Source organism: Enhydra lutris, unplaced genomic scaffold (genome assembly GCF_002288905.1).
Source record: "Enhydra lutris kenyoni isolate GAN:26980312 unplaced genomic scaffold, ASM228890v2 scaffoldscaffold62, whole genome shotgun sequence".
In the NCBI taxonomy this organism is placed as follows: Eukaryota; Metazoa; Chordata; class Mammalia; order Carnivora; family Mustelidae; genus Enhydra; species Enhydra lutris.
Genome location: NW_019154146.1, coordinates 6533243 through 6559701, shown reverse-complemented (window position 1 = coordinate 6559701; position 26459 = coordinate 6533243). Strand labels below are relative to the sequence as shown.

Genomic DNA, 26459 nt, shown 5'->3' with positions numbered 1-26459 from the left:
AGTGCTAGGTAGCTCAACCAAACAAAGAATAAAGTGCTAGGTAGCTCAACCAAACAAAGAATAAAGTGCTAGGTAGCTCAATCACTTTCCAATGACCATACGTCATTAATGACTGACAAACTTTGGAAAACTTTTACCATCATTCACATAAAAAATGACATTGATGAAAAAAAAAATGACATTGATGTAACAATGCATATACATGAAAATTAAAAAGAGAACTATACAAATATAAAAACTAAATGAGATACTTGGGCAAAGTACTGAGGTTAGACCCTGGTGTTTGGTAAACATTCAATAAACTAGTTATTAATAATACTCACTCCTCACCATAGATAGAGGATAGATTAGATAGAGAGATAGATATAGAGAACTCAATACACTTTAAAATATGTACACGTACATCTCAGAATAGCATGATTTAACTTTGTACCTACAGTTTCCGAAATTTCACGCTATCATCACGGGTCTGGGACACGGCGAAACGTGCAGGCAGAAATGGTGAGACACAGTTTACAGCTTGATACAGGATAACGGCTTGGTAAGAACCGCAGCTCCAGGGGCCTCTGACGACGTGACCGCCCTACAGGTGTGCTCCGGGAACGCGCATTTGTACGATTGCTTTCTGTTTTCTCAAAAAGTTATAAGTAAATCCACAATTTTAAAAAAAATCACTTACTAATACAGAGTCCCTAAACAGAGAAGCAGTGAAAAGCTTTCTCCACGAAAGTCCAAATGCGAATTATTAACCAGATTAAAATGTCAGTGAATTACCAACAGCAACCAACATTTATGCAGGCTTCAACTTGCTGAAATCACTCCAACTAATAACAAACGACCAAGGAAAAATTCTGGAAAGTTGTGACACACATTGTGGCTCTGGCAAAACTCTCAACCTAAGAATTTCTGTAACTGAACAATGGAGCTACACGTTGCTGCCTATGGTCGCCTGTAGCTCAGCTGGAGAGCATTTCACTTACTTCATAAATAAATTTACATTTGACTTTTATCACAAGCAATTTCATATGTGCATTTGACATTTTATTTATTTCAATGGATAACTGTATTTTTACTTCTTGTTTATCAACTATTAAAGATTCACATTAATGTAATATAGGAAAAAATGAACTGTTTTTATTTTCCATCCCACAAAAACACATTTATGGTTTTCACGTGTTTGTTTTTCTAATGAGAAGTTCCCTTTGATTTACTAATAATCAGCAGTCCTCCAGAAACAAACACTTTCGTCCCGTAAAGGGGCGTGTGGCTTAGGTGGCTGCTGGCTGTCGGGATTATTCCTCAGGGATCCTGGGTTCTAGATTCCCAGAACTGTCCTGCTGGGACTGCTCCCCATGCACGACCGCTACTGCATCTGTCGCTCTCGCTGTTCTGTTCCCCAGACTCGCTGCTCATCTCCTGCTCCCGCTTCTGCTTGTCTCGATGCAGCTTGATCGAGAGCCCACTGAGGGCCTCCCTGGTGACCATGTCAGTGACCCGTGATTGTTACACCGATGGCCCGGCCGACAGGAAAGACATGATCCCAGAACTAGTGTTTTCAGATGAAGTATAGAGAACAATATGAATTTCAGATAAAAGGTGAGTAGTGCAGTTACGTCCCATGCAGGGTCTGGGATGTACCTATCCTAAAAGGGTATTCGCTGGTTATCTGAAACCAAATGTAGTTGAATACCAGTGTGCTAACTGGCAGTCCTGCCCAGGATCCCCCAGTACGAGGGGGATTCGGGGCTCCCTTCTCCACAGCTCCGCAAGTGCCAGCTCCCACTTTTGCCCAGGTTCTCAGGCAGACTGATGAAAAACGACTCTGCTCTCCTTCTCCGCTAAACCATGAGGCTCAAGTCAAACTCAAGAGGCCATTCTGCTCCCTCCACTTCCTTCTTCTCTCATTTACCACTCTCCTCCCACCAGAACCCCCGCGAAAACATTGGAGGAGTCACTGAGAGCCATTAAAATGACCTCAAACTTTAATGAAAACTTTTATCTTCAGACTGTGTTCTCCTATACAGGCATGTTCTGTGGCCTTTTGTAGGAGGGGCCTCTAGGGAAGTCAGCTGAAAATTCACCAAAAGCTGATTTACCAAATTAACAGAAAAGTCAATTTACATAATATAATTATTACTTGATTATTTATAAGATGTGTTGCTTGGTCTTGGTGTTCTGAACTCTTCATTTTTTAAAAAAAATTTATGTAAACTCTTTCCCCCCCACACACTTATTTGCACTCACATGCAGTGCAATATTTTTGGGGGGTTAGAATTTAGGGATTCTGCACTTACACAGAACACCTGGTGCTCATCACACAAAGTGGCCTCCTTAAACCCCATCCCCCATCTGGCCCATCCCCCCCCTCCTCCATCCGTCAACCTCCAGTCTGTTCTCTATCTTTCAGAGTCTCTTAAGATTTTTCCCCTGAGCTCTTCAGATGCCCTCCCTGCTTTCAGTGCGCTGTGTGCTCAACATCCTCTTTCCTGCTCTTTGCCTAGATGGCCTCGAGCGACAGCAGGAAAGAGCTGGCGCAGAAACAAATCGAACATCTCAGATGCTTGTATGGATAGAAAACTATTCGGTTCACGCTGGAGATGTCTTTGAACAATCCAGTTCGATATAAGACGCTGCAGACTTTATAATCGGTTAAAAGAAATTTGGGGGAAATGGGTAACTAATAGAGAAATTGGTGGAAAAAATGAACATTCTGGAAAAACAGAACAACTGAAATAAACAGTAGAAAGAAATCAGTATAACCCAAAAGTTCTTACATGAAAAGTTAGAGTCCTGAGTATATTCAAAGGACTGTATGATGGATATGGTCAAGAAGAAAACTTCCGTAAGATGAATTCACCTATCATCTTTAGCTTTCAATAAACTAGGCATTTCTTAAAATCTGATAAGAAAATATATCACTGAATATGTTTAAGATAATCAAATGAATAGTGCAATCACAATATAGATAAAAAATTCCAAAAGAGTGTTCCATAATGAAATTATTCCTTATAATTATTTTTGTAAATTTGGTAAAACTGGTCATATAAGTTAGCAAATTAATCTGTAGTCACTGGAGATAGATCTTGGTGGTGAAGAGTATTTTTAAGTCTGAACACTAGGCATGGATTATCCAAAACTACTGTAAGTTTCAGGAGAGTGACACTAGTAGCATTCACTTACAATTTTACATCCGTTATATCGGTTGGCATTAATAACCCTGAAGAGGCTTGGATGAACCCAATTTTGGTAGGTCATTTTACATTTAGAATTTACAGTGCTCGATCTATTTGTAAACCATCAAAAATAATGCTTTAATATAAAATAAATCATCAAAACTTAAAATTCTTTACGATAATTCTTTGAGGTTTGGTTTATTATTATTACTTATTTATTTTTACCTTAGACTGGCTCTTTTGTAGGTATTGGTTTGGGAAAGAGAAAAAGAGGAAAACCTTTTAATCTCTCAATCGTTTGTCAGTCACTCTCCATGGGATGGTTGATTAGCATGAGGCCATCCCTGTGGCTGAGACAGCTGGTGTTCTACAGTGAGGACCAAAAGGAATACAACACAAAGAAGGTGGGCTTCGGAAAGATGGAGGAAGGAGAGTCGCTACAGCCCAGAGAAATCTCAGGCAGAACTGACGGCAGGGAGTGAGTATGGGGGTGCCCTGACACCTGCAAGAGGCAAGACTTGCACTGTGTTCAGCTCCCTCTCCGTCCTAAATCCTTGACGTGAGATGAATCCACACAAAAACTCACTTCTTTGTAGGCCTAACATCATAACACAAATCAAAACAGACTTCAGGGCCATTTTTGACAACTCTCTGGGTCAAATAAATAAATAAAATCTTTAAAAAATTTAAAGTACATATATAAAAATTAAAAAATTGAATTAAAAATAATATATATATTTAAATAACATAAAATAATTTGCAATGATTCTTTCACTAAAATCCAAAAGCTCAGAAATGCCTAACAATTGAATAAATAAGTAAAAGCATTATAACACATTCTCATTTCCTAAATAAGCTTAGATATATCCAAAGTCTTTATTATATAGCTTTTAATATTAAGAGAAGCAAGTAGACTCCATACTAACAATTAATCTGTAACAAATATTAAGTTTAGGAATGATCATACATTTAGACAATATTTCTTAATAAATATCCTCACATAAATTGTTCCTAATCTATAAACCAATTTTAAATAAAATCCATCATGCCAGGCATTTTACATCTTACTCTATTTATTGGGCCATTTCTCATCAGAAACCTTTTAGCTTTAATGCTATTCCATGGCAGAGTATCTCATTAGAGTGGCAAAGATAAAGTTCTTTTTGAGATAAAGTAATTATAGTGATTGTAGGGGGAAAAAAGTCTCCTAGAGTTCTTGGCTGCTGTAATCTCCTGGCTTCTGATTCATGGGGAAACTAATAAACTGAGCGGAAACCACAAGATGTTGATGGTGGATAATTCGGGGTATCCCGAATTTGTGCTGGGGAGATGAAAAATTTGTAACCTTCATCGAACTAAGGAGTCCTGGAGGTATAAGCTTAGGGTGTGAATTCGGCAGCTGCTTTGATGCTTTTTTGGCAGAAAACTCTTAGCCTGAATGAATGTCAGTTAAGAGCAACAGTTTCTGATGTTTACTATGTACTCCACGCTCGCTATTTCCTTTTCTCAGTGCTGCTACAATCTTGAGAGAGTTAAACCATTTAATCCACAAAAACTTTCATGAAATTGTTTCCTTCCATTTTACGACAAGAAAACAGAGACAACGAGTTTAAGTCACTTGCCCATAGGTGCACAGTCACTAAGCAGCAGAACTCAAGTCCAGAACATCTAACAGGAAAGGGACTGCAGGAAGCCATTTTCTCCAGCTCTCTGCTCCCAGATGGTTCCATGTTCAATATTGCGAGATAGAAAATCCTATGCCATGTGCTCTCTCCCCTTGATTCCACATCCATTCTTGCTTCTGATTTTTTTAGTTGATAAATTATTTTATTCATAAATATTCTTACTGTATTTTAAGCCTGTGTCCTGTTGGAGAAACAAGTCTGTTTCTCCCTATTCCAGAAGCTCTGTTGTCTTCAGGAGGCTGCATCCTCCTGGAGTGTGGGCAATGGCTGTAAAAAGTGGTAGGGAGGGACACGGGACACAGGAGAGGGCACTCTTAGGACTTAGGGAGCAGGAGCCCGCAGGGCTGAGGAGGAGAAGCTGTCTTAGCATGACCCCTGTGAACAGGTTCCTCACCATCATATTCTAACAAAACTTCATCAGCTCAAGCACAATTCTTCACACGTCACACAGTCTCTGAAAGTTTTGTGTTCTTATGAATTGGTCCCCGGATATCTTTGACAGCTTGCCAGAGGCCCATTCCTTTCCACCACACTTCCATAAGATGGACCAGAAGGACCATACCTGCTGTAACCTTGAATTTGCAGAGTCCTGGGGGAGGAGGGACAAGCATCTTTAAGTTTCTTGGTGCTGCTTCTTTTTCCAATTTAAGTTCCTTCTTTGGTTTCCAGTCATTTCTAAAAGCTGTGTATTTTCTACATATCTTGGAAAACTTTATTTTTTCTGTTCATATTTTTTTTGTATTAATGAAAAAAAAAAGAAACGCCTCGAAGCTATGACTTGCTCATCATTTGAGTGTCCACACTAACAAGGGAGACAGTGATGACACAGGTTCCTTTAGGTTGCCCATTTCATTGTTCAAGCACATGATCAGAGATACATATGCAAGTGCAAAGCAACCCTCCTTCTGAGCTCAAGCCTGCACCATTTCTGTGTGGACCCACGTGGACACTCTTCCAAAAGCAAATGAAAATTGGAGTCCTGCCATGTTTTTCCAATCAGCCGCTGTTCACTATTTTCCAGTGAGCATTCATGTTTGCAAGGGCTATTTTGGTTAGTGGAAACACTCGTCAAGGTCGCCATGAAATAAAGAAGGTAGTTTGATTTAAATTTGGAGGAAAACCTGGTGTCCCAGCTGATTTTCAATTTACTCTCAAGGTCAAGCTGAAACCTTGGACATCAGCTTCCCCACCCTAACACCATGACAGAAATGGCTATCTGTCCTCCTTGCCAATTCATTAGAAGCATCAAATTAAATGTGAAACATGTAAACAATTAAACCTTAGAGCATTATGTATGAGAGGCCACTCATTATCTTGCACACAAATTTTAAATAGCGCTAAGGAAATGTTGGCGTTACGAATAAGTGCCCCACAACAACAGAAAAAAATTAGGAGTTTACTATCAAGAGTCATGAAAGGCCAAGGGCCATTGTAGACTGATTTTTTTCAGACCAGAAGAAATAAAATTATATTAAAAAAAGAAATAGCCCAGGTGGCTAAGTAGGTTCTGATTTTTCTCTTTGTATATAAACAGCTCCCTACAGGAGCTCAGATAAACCACATCCATTCGATGCTCCGCTATGGAACTTGTCAGCCACACAAAGTCCTTCTTTTTATTTTTTTCTTGACTAGAGAAAATTCTGTCAGTTGTAGATCTCTTTAGAGTTGGAAAAAAAGAAGCCTAAGAGTTGCCTATTCTCTACCGAGAAATCCCTCTCCTCAGCAGATTTTAGCTCCTGCCCACCCACTGCCGAGCGCGAGCCTGCAGACTCGCGAGATTATTCAGAAGCTCCACAGAGCAGCTACTGGAAGGTACTACTAAGTGTGGATGTCTGTCATTGATAAAAAATCAAAGGGCCTGTTCTACTTATTCACCGTGTACCAGTGCTGCTGCATCTAGTAACTATACTAAAAGTTTGGATTAAAAAAAAATAAAAAATAAGATTAAACAAAATAAAATGAAATTTCAGATTAAATAAGTACTCTTTAAAACATCTTTCCCATTCTCCTTAAATCTTTATGTAGCACCCCTCTCCCCCCACCAAGAGTATTTCGGAAGGACAGTTTAAGTATAGAGAAGTAGCTGGGTAATAGGACACTAATTACCAGATCTATAGAGTGAACCTGTGGAAAATGCAGGGCTCTAAAGAAACCCATAAGACTTTCCATCCCTAGCACCAATGTTGTTAACTGTGTGACGTTGGGTTCATTACTTAACTTCATGGAGTCTCTTTATTAAAAACACTAGATAATGGGCTCCTGGGTGGCTCAGTGGGTTAAGCCTCTGCCTTCAGCTCAGGTCATGATTCCAGAGTCCTGGGATCGAGCCCCGCATCCGGCTCTCTGCTCAGCAGGAAGCCTGCTTCCCCCTCCCTCTCTGCCTGCCTCTCTGCCTACTTGTGATCTCTCTGTCAAATAAGTAAACAAAATCTTTAAAAAAAAAAAAACCCACTAGATAATAATACCTACTTTGCAGGTCTGTCATGAGAATTAGAGAAAAATATAAGCACCAGAATATAAACGCAATGAAGGGACTCAATAAGTGGTAACAAAACAATCATAATTTTTATGATGATGTGATTATAAATGCCAACTATAGCTTCTAAAGTATGTGGATATAATGAATCCACGTGTCAAGGTTCAAGAACTGACACCGTTTATTTCCCATTATTTGCTTTGTGCCCCACTATGGGCAAGGTACTGGGTGACATGCTGAAAAGACACCAGAGATCTGAACCCACAAGTTCTCCAGTACAAGAGGCTTTACCGACACTTGGAATATGCACAAATGGGCAATTGCACAGAACGTGGAACAGGAATTTAACGACATCTGAAATAAAGTAGCTCAAGTCAGAGCCTATCAGGGGAGAAAATGATGAAGGAAAAGGCCAGATAGCTCTAGAAGAACTTGAGAGAGGGGTTAACAATGTACAGAGCAAAAATAATGTGGGGAAAATAAAAGTCTGCATTGCGTAATCAGATGCAGAGCAGTTCTAGGAACTGACAAAGCCCGGAGTGGTCATGGCAGTGGGCCCCTGAGACAGGACAGAGCCTGGACCGCTGGGGGTATGAGATCCTCACTGCAAGGACCTGAGGGTCTGAGTGAACAGCTGAGGGGGCTACGCGAGCTTCTGGATAAACAGCGTCAGAGGGAAGATGCTTCCACTTCTTTGAAAGGAGTTAGCCCAAGTCTGGATTATTTCACGGTGAAGGACACAAACGTGTGCACGCAGGCGTGTGTGTGTGTGCACGCAGGCGTGTGTGTGTGTGCGTGCGCTAAATACTCATGGATAATAATTTAACAAGTAACAAGAAAGCATTTAAGATATCTAATGATTGATGTTCCAGCTACTGTTCTTTCTTTTTAAGATTTTATTTATTTATTTATTTGAGAGAGAGAATGAGAGCCCATGTGCAGGGAGGGAGGGCAGAGAGGAAGCAGCAGACTCCCCTCTGCACAGGGAGCCTGACGCGGGGCTGGATCCCAGGCCCCCGGGATCATGACCTGAGCTGAAGGCAGACCCCTGACCAACTGAGCCACCCAGGCGCCCCTCTAGCCACTGTTCTAAGTACTCTTCATATAGTAACTAACCTTTACAAGAAATAAGAAGTAGATACCATTAGCCCAGGTAACAGATGTCCCCAAGCTGACACAGACGGGAAATAATGGTGTAGGAATTCTAACCCAAGCAGTATGGAGAGTCTGGAGAGTCGTCTTCTTAAGTTCTCAGCAATGACTCACTGGAGTTAAGTGCTTACAACACACAAGGTGCTCTCCAAGCACCTAACGGTAACGCACCATTTCACCTGTATGGTACGATGTGTATTTAGACAGATGCTCCAGGTTGCTTTTTCTTTTGGCCTTCTGACTTTTTTTCCCCCCCACATGGGGTGTATTCTTACATGAGAAATTTCACATTAAAAAATCCATATTTATGGTTTCTCTTAATTAAATAAAAGATTGGCCACGTTAGGCACCCCCAACCACCACTTGCTAACAAACTGGCAGGAGCAGCCTCCGTACCTGGGCCTTGGTCTGCCCCCACCATGGTCCTCACTGCCCCCCAGTTGCATCCTTCTGACCTAAGTCTTAAATCAGCTGTCTGATCACTGGGGATATCCGAGCATACAACAATCGGTGCAAACATACCTGTGTGGTAAAAAAATGGGGAGATACAAGTTTAGATCACACAGCCCAGTTCAAACCCCGAGTCTCACAAGCTCATTTCCTTAATCTCTTTAAGCCTAAATCTAAAATAAGGTCACTGACCGTCCTTAGAGTGTTATGAAATAAATACATTAGATAACGCATGAAAATAATTAAGCTTGGGACTCAATGATAATTTGTTATGACTGTTTTCACTAAGAACAATTCAAAGTGGTGAGGTGATCGAGACTGGAACACAGACCAGAAAAACCAGAAGAGGCTGTTCAGTGCATTGGAAAAGGCTTATGGCAGAGGAAAGAGTCCAGTGGAAGAGAAACTTCTATAGGACCTTAAGAGCACATTTCCCAGACAGAAGCACTGCACGGCGACACCCCCAGAAAGAGGTCCGGTTGAGTGGATCCATCACTCATAAGCTTTGTCTCCCTAAGTGCAGTCCCAGCATTTGCCTGGGTAGTGGAGAGGTTATATCATAGTGAAACACTAGGCTGCATTTTTGAGTAATTCTACCATCTTCCCCAGGCTGGAGGCCAGGATCCTCGATTCCTCCATTATTGTGTGTATCCTTCATGTTCTTCCACGCCGCTCTGTTATAACTTTCCATGGGCCACCACTCCGACCTAGGCCCACAGCTCCTCCTGCATGAACCACAGGAAGTGTCTATTAATTAACCTCTTTGCCCTCAATCTGTCACCAACTTCAGTCCCAATGACAGTTACAGCACTAATAAAGGTTCTAAAATGTCATTTTACAGATTGCCTTTATTTTTAACATTTTCTCTTGGCTCCCCATTGCCTATGGAATAAAAATATAAATGAAGCCATCATAGGGGCCTGGTAGTAAGGGGGTCCTTGACCCCACTTCAGCCCCCCATCACCTGAAGACCCCTGACCTTGACCTTTGATCGTGCCAACAAGAACGCCCTCCTCACTCACGCACATTCACGTCTGCATCAACTTTAGCTAAATCCTACACAACCATCACGAGGAAGCCATGGCCTTAGCTGTGCGCATGAGTCATATCAGGGCCCATCACGTTTCCTCGAAGGAGCCAGAAGCAGATAGGTCAGGCTCTGCAGGGCATCCAGTCTGGGAGGCAACTACTGAGCCCCGCCCTGGGCACGGAAGCCGCGCAGATGACAACACGTCAGGAGACGGTCGGCGCTGCCCTCTGCTACGGCGTCATCACGGAGACCGGATCTAAACTTCAGAGCGCATTCACGGGCCACCCAGCATTACTCTTTGGATATCGCCCAACCACTTAAAATGCAAAAACATTCTTAGCTCGTGAACCGCAGAATCCAAACGGAGACCACAGATGGCAGCTTGCCGGCCGCGGTTTCACATGCACACCGTGGGCAGTCCACGACTCTCCTTTTCACACCTTTACTGAGATAGGACTTAGCGCAATCTCGAGTGCGCTGTCTTCCATCAACAGTCCAGTGGATTCTGGCACAAGTATCGAACTGCATTCTGGTCACACCCATCAAGAAATGACACACTTCCAGTGTCTCAGAAGGCTCCTTCCCGGCCTCTTCTAAAATACACCTCCACCAAAGCCTGACCTCTTTTTGTTATGGACGCGCTTTTGATGATGCTTTTAGGGAGGCCTGGACAAGTGCATGGAGACAACGGCCCAGCACTACCTAACGTGCTACAGAACAATGTATTTGTAAGTGAAACTCCAGATCCCATTAACCATTGCAAACGCACAGCAGTATCTTTTATTTTCGGTCATGGGTCTTCTCTGATTAGCAACCCCAAAAGGCAGCTCTGGAAACAGACATTCGGTTTTTCTGGGCAGTTTCTGCCAACGCCAGAGCTCCTTACCTGGGCCAAGGTGAGCGTTGCCTGTTGGCAGGTGCTGCACTGTACCCGGAGTTTTCCCGGCTGTACTCTCTGACAGGGGCCTTTGCAATAGACATAAAAGCTGTTGTAGGTTCGTCTACCTGCTGGTGGTGAGGGGAGGAAGAGAGAAAGTAGCCAATCAATGGTGAATCCAAATTGAGACCAATTTTAAAATGATCCCCCCAGAAGCATTTTGAAACATTGGTGGGATAAAGATTCCAATGAGGATACAACAATTTAATTTAGGAAATCTGGTCTTATGCTCAAGAGTGAAAATCTTTCCTTCTTCTTGCCAGCAGCCCTGTGACTTACTCAGCAAAGTGAGCGACTGTTGCTGCCCGGAGAGCCGGCCAAGTACATTTGCAACATGGGGAATGGAAATGCATTCTGTGCCGCTCAAGTTTGTAAAAAGGACAGGAAATGTAGAGACTATTGGAAATTTAAAGACCACTGCTCCTGAATTCCATTTCATGCTTCTGTACACAGTTCTGAAGGCTCTGGCTATTCCTCTTAAAATCTTATCTAAAGGGACATACCAGCCCATTTCTTGTGCTATGGGTGACATCACCGTTTGCAGGGTTCTAGTGAAGTCTTTCCAACACACAGTCACACACAAAGTAAGACGAGAGTCCCGAGGGGTTTAAACAGAGCCCGGCATCGGTGTACAGAAACGGTTTTGTGTTTCACTAGTATTCTCTACCTAGACAAATGCCATTCGAACAACACAAGAAGAAAGGCTGGACCAAAAAAAAAAAAAAAAATCAATAATTAAACATCTCTCATCACTTCTCTCAAATGTCAGCGTACAGAAACAGTGTTATTCCGTACATTAGAGGGACCTTTCAGAGCAGCGCCCCACTGTCATTTCTGCAAAGAACTCACTAATAAATGCCTTTTTAAATGTATAATATTACTAACTAGTTCTTTTAATCCTTACACCTTCACTTCATGTTGGGTGAGGGTTACATAAAATGTCATGGAATATGGATTTTGCTTACAATTTTACTATGAGCATCAAGATTATGTGCAACTAGTAAGGAATATTTTATTATGAGTGAAAACCTTCAGTATCCCAAACAAATATGGCTTATTTTTAAAGATGGCACAAAATAATGAGAAACAGAGACCCTAAAGTCTTATGCAGCCCCATTTATTTCTTACTAATTTATATGGAAAAAAAGCCTCTGTAGGCATATTGAATTATCATTTCTTCAGCCATCTTTACTAAAATTGTAAGTGACAATACTTTGTAAAATGTAAAGCACAATAAAAATGTTAAACATAATTTTATCATTTCTTACCAATATATTTTATAATTATTGCTCTCCAGAGATTAATATTTAGCTTCTACTGTGAAAGGAAGATAAAATATATAAACATATGTTTGTACTGATAAGAAACTATCATTTTCTGATGCTTCTTTGTAGCTTTACTGCCTTACTGTGCAGGATATTCAAGTCTATAAATATCACATTGTTACTAGCAAATGTAATAATTATGTAAGATATAGTCTTAAGGTTTTCTATATGTCATAAATGCAATGGATAGAACCATATATTAAAGTTAGAGAAATACCATGACAACGGATAGAATATAGAAGACCACAAGGACTACATTTTTCCTTTGTACCAAGAGCTTAGTGAAGGAGCAGGAATCCTTTTTTAAATCTTTTTTTTTTTTTAAAGATTTTATTTATTTATTTGACAGACAGAGATCACAAGTAGGCAGAGAGGCAGGCTCCCTGCTGAGCAGCTAGCCCGATGCGGGACTCGATCCCAGGACTCCATCCCAGGACCCTGGGATCACGACCTGAGCTGAAGGCAGAGGCTTTAAACCACTGAGCCACCCAGTTGCCCCAGGAGCAGGAATCCTTAATGCAAAAACCTTTATCAGAAATAGGAACAAATGCAATTCACAATTTTTATAACCTACTGCTGTAAAGGTTAATCAATTAAAAAAAAAAAAAGGAGGAGGAGGAGGAACAGGAATGGGAAAAGGAGAAGCTTACAAAGGGGAGCCTGGGTGGCGAAGATGCCAGCATTGTTCAAAGCGCATATTAGCAACAGCTTTACAATAGGAAATGCTGCATCTATGAAACGGCGGGAAGTTAAATGACTCTTCTCTCTCCCTTCCGGCAATAGCAACGTTTGCAATATTGTTTCAGCAAATGATGTAGCCAGGCACAATCCCGAGACTTGGGGAACTCTTCCGTGTGCTACAACCTTCAGCAAAGTCCTTGAGAAGTTCGTCAGAAGACACTGCATGCCCATGTCTGTGGCAAGAAGCGCACGAGATGACACGCCACCTAGTGCACGTCGCCTCGCAGAGCCAGCTGCGCGCTGGGGATCAGTAGTCCGTCTAAGGAAGATCAAGGTCGGGCCAGCCCCGGCCACGGCAAATTCAAGCTGTTGGCATTACTGGGTCAAGAAGTCGGGGCTTTCAGGTCCATCCTGAGACCCCCTGTTCAGGACGGTTTCCCCACTAATTTGGCTGTGTCACTGTGCCACGCTGAGGTCTGGAGTGCCCGGGACGGGAGTGAGAGCACCACCCTGACGAGTTTTCTGGGCAATATTCCCATTAGCCTGCCTGATGGTCTGAGGTTCAGACTTTTGAAATTGGAGCCCTAACTCCTAAAGGAATGGAAGGGCGATGAGAAGATGCCCCGAACGCTTTTCTCCAGCTGCATCACTGTCTCTGGTCAAGAACGTGAGCCTTCCGCTCCCTTTACTTCTGTCTGGATCTTAAAATCCTTTTTCTTGCCTAATCAACTCTTCCACAGGGTTAGCCCTTCATGTCCAGCATAACCAGTGCAGCTTGTGCTTGGGCTTATAATACTTCCCTTTTTTTTATAGAATATGTCTTCAGAACTCGAGAAATATGTCAAAAGTATTACACATTACGTCCTTTACTGTAGAGTTCACCCACTGTGAACATTTTTTTTAAAGATTTTACTTATTTATTTGACAGAAAGAGAGCAAGCAAGAGAGACAGAGAGAGCACAAGCAAGGGGAATGGCAGGCAGGGGAGAAGCAGGCTCTCTGCTGAGCAAGGAGCCCGATGCAGAGCTCAATCCCAGGACCTTGGGATCACGACCTGAGCCAAAGGCAGACGCTTAACCAACGGAGCCACCCAGGCGCCCACCAGTTGTGAACATTTTCCTGTATTTTGAGTGCGCTCCCTCTCCGTGTGTGTGGACGCGCGTGTGTGTGCATACACATATACGACACATCTGTGTGCTCAGCTGAGTCATTTGTCGTTGACTTGCAGACATCATGCTACTCATCCCTGGATCCTTCAACGTCCTAAAAATATGGACTTTTTCCTATAAAGCCGTAGAGCTCTTTGAGGGGTTTGGCTGCTTCCGTTTTTCTGCTCAGAGGCTAATTAAGCATATTTTAAGTGTCTCTTCCAGAACACGATCACGGTTTGCAAGCCGTGAAAAGGTGTCAAGCCCCGATACCTGGGATTCCTCAGCCCAGTCATTTTGGGTGAGGCTTCATTAAGCTAGGCGAGCAAGCCCTCTCAGGGCGGGACATTCAGTGTGGCTGTGACCCTGCGACAAACGCACAGCGCGTGGCAGACTTTATCTGACCTCAGAACCTTTCCTAATGTGGAACCTTTTGTGAAACGGTTTCTCAGGAAAAAAAAAAAAAATGTCTGGAGGAAGGATTCACCTCACCGTGCAGGGCTTGGTGGACAGCAAGCAAAACTGCTCATGTTTCTGAACATGACTTAAAAGATGTTCCCACACACCTGCTGACTGTTCGTTCTTCCCTCCACCACAGCTGTCAGTCATTTTTTATTTGTCATTTATTATTATTTTATCATAAGCCAGGAGGCTGACTCTAATAACGTAATGATCTTACAAAGTAAAGTACATTCTTTTCACTCCCTCCCCCACTCCCCGAAGTCAAAAGCACAGCCAGTAGTCAGGCCCCTCGAAGTGTGAGTCACTGTGTTCATTTCAAATGTCCCTAGGCTTTCCTTAGCATCGTGCTTCTGTCATTATCTTTAGTTTTTCTCACTCACTTTGTCCAGTTAGCATACTTAGGTCTCCCCCCTTCCCTTATTCTCCCTTCTTGATTCAGGGAATTACAGAAATCACTAACAATAGTCATAATATATTGAGGAAAAGTCCCTTTTTTAAAAGGATAGATATTGGGACACCTGGGTGACTCAGTCAGTTAAGCATCTGACTCTTGGTTTCACCTCAGGTGGTGATCTCAGGGTGGTGGGATGGAGCCCTGCGTCGGGCTCCACGCTCAGCAGGGACAGAGTCTCTCTCCCCTTGGCCTCTTCCCTATTTGCATGCATATGTGCTCTCTCTCTCTCTAATTGATAAATCTTTATAAATAAGTATATATATTATTTGCTTTGGCTTTCTGAGAAACTGGCATAATATGCATAGTTTCCATTTTTTAAATGTGTTTTAGATGATGGACTTACAGCCTAATCAAAACAATAAGACTGATAAATACCGGTGGTGGTGGGTATTATGAAGGGCATGTACTGCATGGAGCCCTGGGTGTGATGCATAAACAATGAATTCTGGAACACTGAAAAGAAATTTAAAAAATAAAAAAAAAACTTTAAAAAATGATTGATGAATACTTGAGAACCACACCTTCTGAGTCTCCTGAAAACTTTTCTTTAACCTCAGAAGTTTCCACCACTGGCTGTCACAGAGAATCAAGAGTTTAATTGCTGGGCTAATTTGTTTACCAGGGAAGAAAGAGTACAAGTTAACGTGTTTTATACCACAGTAAAATAATGTTCAGTATCTATGTCCTATAAAACCACAGGCACACAACTGATTTATGACTATGTTTATCACACATGACCATATTAAAATATTAAGCAGAACAAGCTGCCCTAGAGAACTTTCTGTGACCACAGAAATGTTCCACATCCACACTCTCCCACATGGCAGCTCAAAGGTAGCGGGGAATGACTGACGACCTCATCCCATGGCATAGCACAGAAGAGGAGACTAAATAACAATGGTGTGTCTGGTCCCTCTCCCCCTCCCTCATCAAGCCTGCAGATGACAATACGAAGGAGATTCTTCTCGCACTGACAAGCACAGCAGCCCGCTGTTAGGTGTGCAATATGAAAACAGCGTTGGCTGGTGAGAACGGAACAGGGGAAGGTTTGAGCTTGAAGCACCATGAGGTAGGACTTGGAGACTTTGTTGTGTTAGAGGCAGAAGAGAGCTTCCCTCTCATTTCTTCCTTGCACGTGCCCCACGCCCTGGACCAAGCGAAACAAGTCTTAATGTGTGACTGAACATGATTGCCATCTTTGACCACACTTTCCACCATCTTTGACCCATGCTTTCAAGAGGAAATGGCACATCCTCTAAGAATTCTTCCTTTGATTTCCCCCATAAAGATAAGATATCTCCCTAAATAATTACAGATGAGAGTATTAAAGTATCCAGCTTAGTTTTGTCACCTTTGAACACTTGACTTGTCCCAACACCACAGAATCAGCATCTCTTCAGGTGGAGTCCCGTCCTTCCAAGCCTTCCTCTGACTCCTTCCACAGTGCCCAGCCTGGCACTTAGTATTCCCAGCCCTGGCCCTCCTGCTTCCTATAGCCTTGTTCTTGTTTCTTAAACACCAAGGATAACGTCTGCACCATTGCCTCCATTTTTCAGCTACCACCTGCCTGATTGCCTCAGTTTACCCCTTCCTCTTGTCATTTAGGAGGTACCCTCAGTCCTGTTTGACTCCAGTAACCCCACTATGGAAGAGCCCTTAGCTCTGGCCAAAATTTTTGAAGCTGGGGCCTTGACCCTGTGATAGAGAGTGAGGCCATAGAGAATCTTCTCCCCCGACATTTTCCAGAATCTTGCTATTATATTTCTGGGCAGTGGTCCCTCAGCCTGAGGTGGGCCACATTTGCTGGAATATATGCCTCATGAGCCAGGTGCACAACACATCTTTATAAAAAGAACAAAATTGGCACCATCTCTGAAGACCTGCATTGTTATTTATTGTTATCTGTTCTCTTCTGTGTTTTCCAGTGGGATGAGTTCCTCAGTCGTTCCTCACGACCTCTGAGATTCTCATTTCTCCTTATATTGACCTGAAACTACCCATTCAGTTTAAACAATGTAGACTGAGTTAGTCTAAAGCAGTTCCATGTGAAATCCATTCAGTGTGGACTCTCAGAATCATTTCTGTGTGACATTTTGCTTTGGATCATGGAAAAGAGGAGGCTCACGTCCACTCCAACCTAAGGCAAATTACTGAAAAATTGAAATTTGCCCCACATGTGTCCCCTACTTGTCCTACCATTCCTGTCATTACACCCCCCCTATATGGAACACCGCACCCTGTTTCGTATGTTCCAAGTAATTAGCTCAGTTCCATGACTTTAGTGAACACTCAGTATGTATTTGCTAGGTCAGTAAATTCTACCGCATACGGAATGATACAAAAGTGGTAGCATGCAGGTTAGTGTGAGTACAAAATCCATATAAGACAGAAGGTAGCCATGATTACAAAATATTTAGAACATCTTTCCACCAGCCAGGCTTCCTGGACTAACCATATATCCTTCAAAATATCGCCATATCATATTTGCAATCAATAAATCAATATTATCTTTAAGACCACAAAAATGGCAAATATAAATAAAAGTCAAACAAAAAATAATATTTGAAAAATTTGTACATAGGACTAAAGATAATTCTAAGTCTTTGAATGTTAAGTGGGAAGAAGATGAATTCTGAAAATTTACAAGTAGAACTACTCTAAAGGAGGCAGTTATTACACAGAAAGTCATTTCATTTCAATCCTTATCCGATGGGTTAGGATACCCCACTGAACCCAGCCACACGATTCCATGCTATTAACAAGGCATAGTCTTAACTCCTGCAGAGTGACCGAGGTAAAACTGCATTATAAACAGCTTCCAATTACACAGCCATCCAGCCAGTGGATGCACTTTGAAAACATGGTTAGCAACCTCAGCTCTTAAAAGTTCTAACTTAATTCTCAATTTTTGTGCTAGGGTTTTTAATTTATTGTTTTTGTTTATTGAGAGAGAGAGAGCGAGCGAGCAGGGAGGGGAGGGAGAGAGAGAATCTTAAGCAAGCCCCAAGCTCAGGGCCAAGGCTGACATGGGACTGGATCTCAGGACCCTGAGATCATGACCTGAACCAAAACTGAGAGTGAGATGTTTAAGTGACAAGCCACCCAGGTGCCCCTGTGCTAGGGTTTTTAATTAATGTATCTGCACAGTATTATCATCTGGGGAGGCAAAGACTGTAGATTAAAACGAACACTCGTGCCTGTTTGCTGGGGACGGGGCTGCTGGTAACTGAGCGCCTCTTCCTCATTTTGGAAGTAAAAACCAAAGTCCCATGGCAAGACAACGGTCGAATGAAGCATAATTTAGGGATGAGGTTTAAATTAATAATCAGGTTCAGAGCCAAGCCCAGGTAAATCTAGTCCCTTCTTCTTCCCGGAAATGGACACTGGCAGGGTACGATTATGGTGGGCCCCCCAAAAAAGTCACAGCTCTTCAAAATGCCGAATGAACACCCATAACTCTAAATTCCACGGAACAAATTCTTGACACTGCAGAGGACTGTTCACAATTTCCTCAGAAGAAAATCTCTACAGGTCAGGACATGTCCATCTAGGTCCAGACCAGAGGCTTGCCTCATCCCCTTCGGCAAGTCACTTAACCCTTGGGGCCTGTTTCCTCAGATGCAAAATGGGAATTATAGTGGCTCCTAACTCATAGGCTGCTGTGGGGACGGAACAGAGAACGACAGAAGTGAGGCACACAGCACAGTATCTGCCACATAGCAGATGTCAGTACAGTTGCTATCCTTACCTGCTGTCAACAAATTCAGAACTCGGTTTACTCCCAGGTACTTACACCTGTGGGCACTTAGTCCTCTGCTTTCTCAGGTGGCCTCTCTCCAACACTTATAAATGTTGATTCCCTGGGCATCTGAGTGGCTATGTCAGTTAAGCCTCTCCCTTTGGCTCAGGTCATGATCCTGGGGTCTCAGGACTGAGCCCCACATCAGGCTCCCTGCTTGGGGGGAGCCTGCCCCTCCCTTTGCCCCATACTCTGCTTGTGCTCTCTCTCTCAAATAAATAAAACCTTTTTAAAGAATGTTGATTCCTACATATTATTTCCATCTTAATCCTACCTCTACATTTTTAGAAATAGTTGAGGTATGATTCTCTGCAAAATTGCTTCATATCCAACCACATCCTTTACAATTAATATTATGGATCATAAACCATGATGGAAAGTCCTTAAATTGATTTAATGTTCACTAGAATATTTTTCCCATGAATCACTTAGAGATGGATCGTAGAAAAATGAAGACTGGAAAAAGTAAACAATTGTGTAGATCCAGTCTAGAGGGTAAAATTTTCAAGCTAGCTCTTGCACTTAAAAAAGTATTTCCAAAATGAAAACTCTGTGTGTGTGTGTAAAATGGTACTGAAGGAGATTCAAAATGGATTTCAAAATTTCATTTTAATGGCAGACTCGCTTACAGTCACACTCATACCTTGAAACACAGGCATCACCATCGCCATTTTAGAAATGAGGAAACACAAGCTCAGAGAAGTGGAATAGGTCCCCAGTATGCCACAGGAGTAGTCAGAGATCCGAACGTAAGCTTTTCTGATTACAAAGCATCTACTTATTCCTCAGCCACGTGATAATAGCTTGTTTGGGATGGTTATTTTTACTAAATACTCTAGGGGATTAATTCTGTGGCTGCTAACACGTGGCCCTTGAATGCAGGCTGGCAATTATGAACAATTGCCGCAATCATCACCTGCCTCACGAACCCGCTTCTCATTCAGTCAGCACTAAAGGTTTCGTGGAAATCTCTATGAACACTTTACAGCACTGGCATTCGGCAAGAACGTGCAGGTATAACAACTATAAGGAAAAGTACATCTCGTTTTTAAGGGTTTAGCACATAATCTAAAATTGCATGTTATAGCAAGAAATGGTAATCCATGGTCTGACCTTGAAACCAACGAATTTATTTTTTGCAGAAGTGAAACTTTTCTTGCTATTTAAAAAAGACAATTTTACAATTGCCTTATTTTAAATGGTCCGAATGTTAGCAAAACCCTTTCAGGAAGCACACCCAGCGGAATGGCTCCAATGAGAGAATACAGGAGGGCAGGCGCGACCCTCCCCACTCCCACGTTCTTCATTTTATTGCATCTACAATAGCCAATATAATTAGTTTGGTATAAATACTCCATTTAAGCATAATATTTCCAATTTTCATTACTACTGTTGAATATCCTCTTATAACTCTGGTGTTTTAAGTATCTTATTTGGCCTCTACCAAATGGTAAGACAAAATATGTGATGTTAATAAATCTGATCCTTCCCAGCCTTGACTGCGAAAAGCTTTTGGTGGTCACGGAGATGCAGAAAGTCTGTATTGCATCTTATAATTGGAGAATTATTATTTTTCTTTCATGACAGTGATTAGTTCGAAATATAAGGTGATGTCATCATGCGGGAAAAAAAAAGATAAAATTATTATCTTCTCTTAATCAAGGCTGATAGTCACATTGTGAATTCATAAGCTTCCAGAAATACACAGGAGAAGCACTTTAGCTAAAACACTTTTCACAGGTACCCCCGGGACCCTTGGACCATGAAAGTCTTCTCACTTCATAGAAAGGGCCTCCCAGGACCCATCGCACTCCTGCTCATACGTCACGGCCCCGCTCTGGGAGCCCTCTCTCCTGGTCTACAAGCTTAATGTCTGCATCACCCTGACACACCTCGTCTTCTGCAGTGATTTCATGTGTTTAAATCACAATTCACGCTCCTAAGGTTCGGGTTTAGGTGACCCGTGGTTTCATCTGTATCTTCCACACCCACCTTCAGACTAGAATTAATAGTGCACTGTAGAGACGAATCCAGCCGAGTGATCAAAAACTGAGAAACTGGAGAGACCAGGCAAATCCACTTTAACTCAATATTGGACAGTACGAGGAGGTCACTAAGTTTGGGCTGCAGTTACAGTAACGTCTGAGCTACCTTCGGTTTGCTGTACTGGGGGGCGGGGGGCGGGGAGGAGTCCTGCTTTTAGAGTGTTAGAGACTCCCAGGCTGGCATATAGTCCTCACCACCCCTATAAAAGGAAAACTAAAATACAAAAGTAGAAAAGAAAGAAATTCCTTTAAATTTTTTTAAGGAACATCCAGATTTCTAAACGTGGTGAACCTTGTATGCCTGGAGTCACGTTTGCTGGGGGAAGGCAAGAAGAGTCAGAAGGAAGCGGGGGGATGGTCATTAGTGAACAGAAGAGTAACAGGAACCTACCAAGATTCTATCAATAACACTAACAGCAAACACTGACGGGAACACCTCACTATGTGTTTGAGACTTCAGCAACATGTGAGAAAATCCTAAAACACAATCAAGACAGTCCTTACGTTAACAGCTTTAAAATCCAAAAGTAACCCTGACATGATCCATACGTATCTTAAAGGGTATTTATCAAAAGCCTGCACAGCAGAGAAGAACCCTAGTATTCCGCAAACCCAGACTCTGTACTCTAGTACGGAGTCTCTTATCTTGAAAGTTCTCTGAGTTCCAGTTTCTGAAATGATCTATGCGCACATCCCCACCGCTCCGCCTTCCATCCAGGTGCTCCTGCCCAGCCCTGGGACCCTCGGGAGACAGAGAGGAGGCATCTGCCCAGATCCGCTCAGTGCTGTTAGGCAGTGAACCCCCAACATACCCGCACATCTTGCTTCGGGTCTCAGGTATCACAGCGCTCATACAGCTTATGCAAATCAAGGCCCCGCGAAAACCTAAGAAAAGACTTCAAAAAGCGCTGGGCAGAACCAGCAGGCGCATTAATTAAGATGAGTTCCGAGAGGAGATACTTCAGCACCCAGAGCCTGTGATGTCCACTCTGGTCACCCTGTGTCTTAGCTGCACGATCTAGAGCCTGGGTACCTCGGGTGTCCTGCACGTGATCCGGGGGATCCACAGAACATGATGTCCTGGACAGCCACGCCAGGAGCCAGGAACCGTGGCTCCCCCGCTCTCGACAGCTCCATCCACTCCTCCCTCCATCTCTCATGGCTACTTCAGAAACAACATCTCCAGGTTTCTTCTCTCGTCTCCTTCCTTGGTGCTTGTCCTGGGTCAGGCTCCTTTCCTAGTCAAACCTCTCCCGCCCTCCCCTCAACGCTCCCTTCCTCTGTATTTCTCTCCTCCTGAGCAAGGAAACTTCCAAACTGCTAAAGGAATTGTCTTCTAAAAACACATTAAACAACATACTTAAAAAAAAAAAAAAAAAGAGGAAGAGGAAGAAGAAAAGGAAAAGGTGCCAGCCTCTGTTTACCTACAGCAGTGCTTTACCCTGAAGGGGGATGACTTGCCATCCTGAGTCCCTGGATGGACCCCAAAGGAGTGCCGGGCAAGGGGTTTTTATTAAACCTCACGTGCGCTTTGTATATTACTCAAAATGGACATCTGTGGTTTTCCTATAGAAATATTTAAAATCATCATTATCAAAAACAACACTCCTAGACTATGTACTATCTCTTCAGGCACTAAAATAATCACAAAAGTTGCCATTCCTTCACAGCTGAAATTTTTCAACACAGCCCCTCGTGATTTTTTCCCCGCCAACTTTAAAAACTTAATTACCACCGCCCTAAGCAGTAACAAAGTCAAAACACTTGTGATTTCTATGCGCTGTACCCTCAGGTCTCCACACCTGCCCTTGGCTTGGGACCAATTCTCTCCCTCAGGAAGCCACACTCACCTTTAGAAGTGTCAAGCGCTAGGTTCTCAAGAGGCCTTGCCTCCCTTTCCGCACGACAGGCAGAGCCAGTGTCCCGCCCTCACAACTCCTCTGCACTGGGTTCACCTGGTTTGTGTTTGTTATTAGATTTAACATAACAACTGTGTGTCTGTATTTTTGTGTAACCAATTTTCTCAGGAGAAGGACCTGCCTTTTCATGTTTGTATCTCCCAAGTCTGGCAAGTAACTAGTGGCAGCTAGCCTAGCAACATATTAAACGAGCACGGATTATTTACTGACCTCTTTCTATTTCCCTTAAACGTTTCATTTTAGGGTTCTATTCCCTTTAACCGCTCAGTGATGACCAGCTGCCTTGCTCACATCAGAGTGTGTCCCTATCACGACATTCTTTTTTTTTTTTAAGATTTTATTTATTTATTTGACAGACAGAGATTACAAGAAGGCGGAGAGGCAGGCAGAGAGGGGGAAGCAGGCTCGCTGCTGAGCAGAGAGCCCGATGTGGGGCTCGATCCCAGGACCCTGGGATCATGACCTGAGCCGAAGACAAAGGCTGAAGCCACTGAGCCACCCAGGTGCCCCTATCACAACATTCTTAACAACCTTGAACATCATGAGGCCCCTGTTTTTTCCTGGGTATCGAAGCCCTCCACCCTCAAATCACAGCACACCGACAGCCATAAATTGGATAAACATCTCCATCTGCCATGTTGATCCTATACATTAGAAATACCTAACAAACTCATAAGAACTGGTTTTGGCATTTTTATTCTAGTTTTACAAATGAATTTTCACCAAGAACCATAAACACAGATGAAATGTTTTTAAGCAGCACCAGTTTGACCCACACTTCTGTGAAAGCAGCTCCTTGAGACTTCTTTTTTTTTTTTTTTAGATTTTACTTATTTATTTGACAGAGAGATCACAAGCAGGCAGAGAGGCAGGCAGAGAGAGAGGAGGAAGCAGGCTCCCCTAGAGAGCAGAGAGCCCGATGCGGGGCTCGATCCCAGGACTCCGAGATCATGACCTGAGCCGAAGGCAGCGGCTTAACCCACTGAGCCACCCAGGCGCCCCGCTCCTTGAGACTTCTTAAATGATTCTCTGACACTAACATTTTCCAAAATGGTTACTGATGCGAGAAGCAGTTTATCTTCTCTGCCTTCTGAAACACAGGCAAATATGCAATGTCATCACTGCATAATAACACGTGCACCAGTAATAACAATACGTCAGGTGTGTCTAAACACAGCTGTGTGTTTGCTGTCCTGTGGGGTTCCCTCTGCATTCCTTCCCTTCTCCTCTGGACAAAAGCCATTTGCTAACAGGTTGTTCTGTCTTTGCCCTCTCTAGAACATATCAATTCTCCAAATTGCTTTCAGATTAATTTTCCTAAAGTAAATCTTTGATCATTGCATTCTCCTTAAATGTCTCCTCATTGCCTCCTGAATGAGATTCAAACAGCTTTGCTTAATAAACTCAGGCCCTCCATTGCGGGCCTGCCACTGATGGTCTCTCTCTGCGTTCAAGCTAAACTGCCCTCACATGACACGTCCCTTCTTACCACCGCCAGAGCAAGTATCTAAAACTTAGAAATAAGGCAAAAAATGTAGGCAGCAAGTTCTTTTAAAACCACAGGGTCAAAGCCATCCAAAGGTTTTCTAGGGTAGTGTTATATACTAGAACCTTCTCCGATGTTGGAAATGCTCTGTGATGTGCAGCAGGACAGCCACTGGTCCCATGGGGCTACTGAGCACACCAAGTGTGGTGACTCCACCTGAGGGAGTAAATTTGCGAATATAATTCATATTTATTTAAGTTAAATGTAAATAGCCAGATGTACCCATTCAGGTCTAGGGAAATAGAATCAATGTTACTTTTTTTTTCCTTTTTTTTTTAAATTTCAATTTGATTAGCAAACATATTGTACATCATTAACTTCAGATGTAGTGTTCCATAATTTATCAGTTACATATAACCCCCCGTGCTCATCACATCATGTGCCCTCCTTAATGCCTGTCACCCAGTTACTCCCGCCCCCCACCCACCACTCCTCCATAGTCAACATTAATCTTAATGTCTCAGACTCAGTGAAGTTACTTGTGAGTTGTAGATTTTTGTCCAGTAGATAATAATTTCTGAGCTGAGAAACAGATAACCCCAAAGATGAAATGAGCTCTCAGACATTTCTATGAATAGATGGGTAAACAGATAAATCTCCAATTTCTCAAGTGCTCTTTGGACTGGTAATAATATCTTATGATGTCCTTCATTAATTAATGGCTTAAAATATTTCAAGTGTTCATTTTATATTTGCTCGAGAGTAATGATTTTGCCTTTTGTAAAATATACTTTAAAACCTTCTTCTTTTGGGGCGCCTGGGTGGCTCAGTGGGTTAAAGCCTCTGCCTTCGGCTCAGGTCATGATCCCAGAGTCCTGGGATCGAGCCCCGCATCGGGCTCTCTGCTCAGCAGGGAGCCTGCTTCCCTTCCTCTCTCTCTGGCTGCCTCTCTACCTACCTGTGATCTCTGTCTGTCAAATAAATAAATAAAATCTAAAAAAAAAAAAAAAAGCCTTCTTCTTTTTAGGGAGATGGGATTGTAAAAAGCCTCCCAGGAGCTGTCCCTAAATAAGTACACAATAAATATTCACCTTTCCTCCTTTCCCTTGACCCTGCTTACAAATCTAAAAATGCATCATGCCTCCCTATTTCTACACACCCTCATCCCTACCCCCACACACAGTCTTTTGAAGATAGACCACCTCCTCCAGGAAGTCCTCACTGATTCATCCATCAAACATAAATCCTCTTCCCCTAATTCCCACTACATTTTATTTATACTTTATTCCTGGTACTTGGATCACTTTCTATCCACCATACCCCACAGATATTTTTATCAATCCTATTAGACTTCAGAATTTTGAGGGTGGAGAGCACATCTCATGGCATTCATGTCTCCCGGTGTCAATGAATAAATAATGGCAGGTGTGAGGAGGACGTCAAGCAACCAGACTGAAAACGAGCACGGTGGCACAAGGAAGTCTTTCAGCTTGCAAAAGACAAGATGTCAAGAGCCTGACCCTGAAATAACTTAATCTCTGTGACAATATAATGAGGAATGTGCTTCCAGGCCCATTAAAATGACATGCAGGTTGATAATTATTTTTACAGTGTCGGGATTCTGAAACAAAATGTTTCTCAGCTTCTGTTATTTGGCAATGCTAAATGAATGTTGTCAAAAGATTAAATATAAATTGGTTATAAATCTTCATTTAACTACATTGCGTAGGGAAGGTTACATTACACCAGCCATGTTTGTGTCAGCATTAAGAAAATAGTCTTATTTTAATAGTGTTAAGACGACTGAAATTATTGTTTATTCGACATAAGCTTCGGATTTCAGGATGGTCATCACCGAATATACAAGAAAGGCTGAAAAACGCTGAGGGCAGTGGACTAACCCTTCTGGACTCCAAATGGCCAGCATGACCTCCTCTCAACAGCTGAAGCCACCATTTGCCCAGCATTTGCCCACCATTTGCAGGGAGCGTTGTCCTTGCCTGAAAGGTACAATCATGTTGCTAACCAGATTTTTCACACTGATTGACAAATCTGATTTCAGAAACAGTCCTTTTTTTCAACCGAGTTTGTCTGACTTCTTAGGCGGTGACCCGTGGTTTGATCACCTGTCCAAACCACATGGTGGCCTGAGTGGGATGGACTTAGGCTCTTGCAAAGGGACTCTATCTGAAGCTCCCCGGTCACCCTTCCACTCTGATCTTGTGCTGGCATGTGCC

General features: G+C 42.7%; 1 protein-coding gene across 1 annotated transcript in view; it reads right to left on the bottom strand.

The window, feature by feature from the left end:
* LOC111158711 (parkin RBR E3 ubiquitin protein ligase) overlaps positions 1-26459 on the bottom strand; it is a 1042614-nt gene that overhangs the window by 769939 nt on the left and 246216 nt on the right. Inside the window, exon 3 of the mRNA XM_022520930.1 lies at positions 10853-10974. Coding sequence (XP_022376638.1) covers positions 10853-10974 — 122 coding nt within the window. The remainder of the gene's footprint in view (positions 1-10852; positions 10975-26459) is intronic.